The sequence below is a fragment of the Silene latifolia genome, chromosome Y (genome assembly GCF_048544455.1).
Source record: "Silene latifolia isolate original U9 population chromosome Y, ASM4854445v1, whole genome shotgun sequence".
Lineage (NCBI taxonomy): Eukaryota > Viridiplantae > Streptophyta > Magnoliopsida > Caryophyllales > Caryophyllaceae > Silene > Silene latifolia.
Window position 1 is genome coordinate 418,114,960 of NC_133538.1, and position 4,932 is coordinate 418,119,891.

Here is a 4,932-nt window from a genome sequence, read left to right on the forward strand (position 1 = left end):
TTTCGAATTACAACCTACATAAAACGATTTGAAACACATTAAAATCTAAATCTCTTAAAAATGAACTATAGGCATATACCTTTATGCCCTTATTGTAATTTGTATACTACTATTAATTAAATCCAACATCTTCAATCATTCTAGACTCTTGATTCCATTCGTTTCACAACAATGTCAATCAATCATCATCCCCCACTTTGATTCGAGCTTCAAATCTAACACAAGTTCAAAAGAAATAAATTAGATAAGAAAATCATTAATTTGCATTGACAATAATTATACCGCGTAACATAAATGATAAAATTTAATATTTCGAAGTTTATACCATTGGATCAGTGACAAAAATCAACCTATCCTCCCCACTTAACTTATCTGTATCTGTAAAATTAAATATCAACAAGATCAACATATATGGTTGGTTGGCACTTGGCCCAACTACGCAAGAGGTTTTCAACTTCAATTAATGAAAGTGTGAAAATATAAAATTAAAATAATACAATGTACCTATTTCCAGCTTTTCCAAATCTTCTAAACTTTCTTCCACATCAACATTGGATTTACGAATTTCAGCTCGAATCCAATCTTTGGCACATATAAGACCTTGCACCGTCTTAAGTTTAAACAAAAAATCATGACAAAATTGTCAGAAAACAAATTACTAATGAGTGTAAATAGTCAAACAATAAACTAATAAAGTGAGTAAAACTTCAACCAAAAAGGAGAAGCAATTTGTTTTTAGTATTTTTTATAAAAATAACTTACCTTAGGCGTTAAAGAACTTCGAAATCGATCAAGAGTACGCCCTCCTGCACTAAAGGATGATTCTAATGCAACTGTTGAAATTGGCATAGCTAAGACGTCACGAGCTATACGAGCTAGAACAGGAAATCTTGGCTCATTGAGCTTCCACCAGTCTAAAATATTGGATGGCTCATCTTCTCCCTTTTGCTCATCTAAGTACCTATCCAATTCTGTTCTTACAAAACCAGTGCTACTATCTCCACCAAATCCTCTCATCTTAATCTTAACTTGTTCACTTATTGATTTCATAAGAGCCAAGCTCCCCCCTCCCGAAGTAGGAATACTTGTAGACATGTCAGGGTCTTCACTTTGAGGAGTAACAGGTGCATAAATGCGTCTATACTCAGCAAAAAAATCATATGCAAACTGTTTAATTTTTCTTGCCAATACCTCTGCATCATCTTTCTCATACATACCATGAAGAGCAAGTTGTAATCCTAAAAACTTGAAGTTTGGATCAAGAATCACACCCATGTAGATCAACATATTCATCTTATCAATGTTACCCCAATACTTGATATATTTGTCTTTCATATCCTTGGCCATTTTTTTAAAGGCAGGGTCCTTACTTTGCATCCATTGGTTTAACAAACCACAAGTATGACTAATATGAAAAAAGAGGGAGTTACTTGTCACATATAATGAGCCTGATATACGATTAGTCAAATCATAAAATTCTTTAAGAAATATTACAAGTTTTTCTATCTTATCCCAATCTTCTAAACTGGGGGGGACTAATAGTAATACGAGTACCACTAGATTCTTGAGTTTCCACAGGAATTTTTAACCGACCAAACACAGTCTTATACTCTAGAGCAGTGTTCAACATTATGTATGTCGAGTTCCATCTTGCTGCCACGTCAAGACTCAGAGACAACTTACAAGTAATCTTACATTTATCTACTTTCTCCCTAAATAAATGCAACCTAGCTGGAGAACTCCTCACAAACTTCACTGCATATCGAACCTTATCAATACATTTCACATGTTCCTTCAGACCATCCCAAACAATCAGATTTATAATGTGTGCAATACATCTCATGTGTATATATTTACCGTCACTAACATAGCCTTTTTCTGGTGTCAATGATCTCATATAAGCACATGCCAAATCATTTGAGCTTGCATTGTCAACTATGACGGTAAATAACTTTTCAAGTACACCCCATGAATCTAAACAATCTTCAAGAGCTCTACCAATTGCTTCACCTTTATGACTAGTAATAGGACAGAAATTTAATATACGTTTTTGTAATGTCCAGTTATCATCTATAAAGTGAGCAGTAACACACATGTAATTAATTTTTTGAATGGAAGTCCATGTATCAGTTGTAATGGAGACTCGTTGACAAGAACTACGGAGCAAGTCTTTGAGTATATCCTTCTTACGCAAGTACAACTTAAAACAATCTGAAGCAATGGTCCAACGTGAAGGAATGTGAAATGTAGGACACACCACAGACATGAAATATTTAAATCCAGGCTTATCTACATGTCTAAATGCCAATTCATCAAGCACAAGCATGTAAGCAATCGAATATCTAATATCATCGTGACTCACAATTCTGTTTTTCAATCTAGCCTCTCCTTCCTGACCATCTATGGGCTCTAAGACAAGTTGAGCTTGCTTACCTTTGCTTAAGTTGTTAGGATTTTTCTCACACGTAGATGAATGCTTTTTCAAATTCTTTGTCCCATTAATAACAGTGTCCGCGGCAAAAGTCGAATCACAATGCTGACACTCAGCTCTTACATGATCGGCATCGTCGAGAAACAACTCATAATCCACCCAATATGGTTCCCTTAATCTGCTTGTTTTGAGAAGATACCGACGTCCAGGCCTTGATTTTTTTGTTGGATGTGGTATATATGACTTTTGGGTAACTGTTTCTTTGATTTCCTCACTTTCCTCTTCATCCAACAAATCAACGGTTGGAGGAGCTTCAGATTCATGCTGATCGGAGATGACGCACCGTCTCTTACCACTTCGTCTGGGTTGGGAGCTTGCCATTCTATTACAAAAAAATAACTTGGTTCAATAAGAAAGTAGAAGCTATAAGAAGCTGATGATGACGAATCAGTGTCATGGCTTTCTGCCTTACAAGAAGTTATATTCACCATGGGAGGGGAAAAACAGAGTACATATCATAAAGATCACAAATTCTCACTTATCAGTTATCACCAAACTATAACAACACAAGTATTCCAGCACATGATAGTCAAGTTCTTAGGACAAATTTAATGGTTTATGAATCATTAACATGAGAAATTATTAGATTGGCCTAAGCTAATTAAATTATGGAAATACTCTTAAATAAATCTACCAAACTCATTATTTTTTCAGCAACTTAGAGAAATTATTTACCCATGTATCCAACAGACCAACACTTAATCAATCATCATATTGAAATAAGAATTAACAAAAATAAACTAAAAAACTAAAAACAAACATACCATAAGTAATTTCGATTGATGAGAAATTGAGAAGCGCATATCGTAGTGAATGACGGTATTAGAATAATGGGGGCGATTGATGAACTGATGAACCATGGTAGGAGATTAAGAGGTTTTATATAAATAAAATTTCCAAAATTTATCTCGTAGTTCAGTTGTGATTTTGTGAATTGTGATAGAATTTGGAAAGATTTTAGAGTTTAGAATAATTAAAATTAATCGGAAGTTGAAGATTGAGATAAGGAAAGATAGAACTGGACTCTTCTATGACATATTTCCATCTGTATTTCACTTTCTTAGTGGACTATTGGGCTGGGCCAAAAAAATTGAAATTCAGTGATATTAGAGTTTGGTCCTTCGGTCCAGACTGGACCAACTCGGGTTTTACCCTGGACCGGACCGAAACCCGAACAAAGAGATATAGTAGACCTAGGACCGGACCGAAAATTTTCGGTCATGGTTCGGTCTGGACCAAATGGTCCGGTTCGGTCTAAAATTTCGGTCCGGACCAAATTTTGCTCATCCCTACATACTGGGCCAACATTTTTCTGCTTCCTAAAGGGGTACTCCAAAAGATTAATAGTATTTGTCGCAATTACTTATGGGATGGGACGAGTACTTATGGCAGAGTACCACTAGTTGGTTGGGAGCAAGTCTGTACTCCAAAAATTGAGGGAGGCTTAGGTATTCGAGACAGCTTTCACTGGAATGTTGCCTCCATTAGTAAATTGGTTTGGTGGGTTTATAGCAAGCCATACAGTCTTTGGGTGAAATGGGTACATCAGTTATTCTTAAAAGGATGTCCCTGGTCTACTTATCTTCCTAAGTCTCATTTGAGTGGCAATTGGAAGGAAATTTGTAGGACTAGGGATGCTTTTTCTACTGGTTACCTTAATGGTGTTTGGCTTGCAGATCCTAAGGGATACAGTGTGCATTCTGGCTATCAATGGTTTCGTCACAAAGAACCAAAAGTTGGCTGGGCTAAGCTAGTTTGGTGTAACTGGGCTATCCCTAAGCATTACTTCCTGAACTGGTACCTTATGAAGAATGCTTTAAATACTAAAGTTCGTTTGTATAAAATTGGTATCTGTCCTGATGAGCTGTGCTGTATCTGTGGTACTGATAAGGAGACAATCACACATCTCTTTCAGCATTGCAGGTATGTCACTGATGTGCTGAGTTCTCTTTGCAGCTGGTTGCAGATCCCTATGCATTGTGGGAATGGAATTATTTGGTTAGGAAGAAGGAAGTTGCCTGCCCTTAAGAAGCTTGTCTGTGTAGCTGTCTTCATGAGTGGCTACTATGCAGTTTGGCAGCAAAGGAATGCTGCTAGGATTGATGGTGTACTGTTGAGGCCTGATATCTTGTCCTTGCAGTGTAAAGCGTTGATGAAAATCAAACTTTTAGGACAGATGAGTAGAGTTAAACGGATTAGTGATAGGCAATGGCTTGAACAACTCTTGATGTAAGCTAGATTAAATTATGATGTATCATGTAACTTTGGTTTGTGCTTAATGAGATTACTTACGTTTCACCAAAAAAAAAAAACATTACAACCAAATCTCATCATCCTCCTTACAATCTCCATCACAAAAACCCCATCTCAAAATCATCAATCCAAGGTTTTTGATCAAAGTCCCTACCACCCACGTTAATCAAGAATGTTTCTAAGGAGCA

General features: G+C 36.4%; 2 protein-coding genes across 2 annotated transcripts; one reads left to right on the forward strand and one right to left on the reverse strand.

Annotated features, from left to right (window-relative positions):
- Positions 1-209: 209 nt before the first annotated feature.
- On the reverse strand, positions 210-1,347 carry LOC141632413 (zinc finger BED domain-containing protein RICESLEEPER 2-like). The gene is made up of 4 exons (XM_074444962.1): positions 763-1,347; positions 505-610; positions 326-378; positions 210-215 (listed from the first exon to the last, which is right to left on the reverse strand). Exons 1-4 carry the CDS (start codon positions 1,345-1,347, stop codon positions 210-212), a joined length of 750 nt encoding a protein of 249 aa, XP_074301063.1.
- A 1,974-nt stretch (positions 1,348-3,321) lies between these two features.
- Positions 3,322-4,724, forward strand: LOC141632414 (uncharacterized). The gene is made up of 2 exons (XM_074444963.1): positions 3,322-3,367; positions 4,168-4,724. Exons 1-2 carry the CDS (start codon positions 3,322-3,324, stop codon positions 4,722-4,724), a joined length of 603 nt encoding a protein of 200 aa, XP_074301064.1.
- The last annotated feature ends 208 nt before the right edge of the window (positions 4,725-4,932 follow it).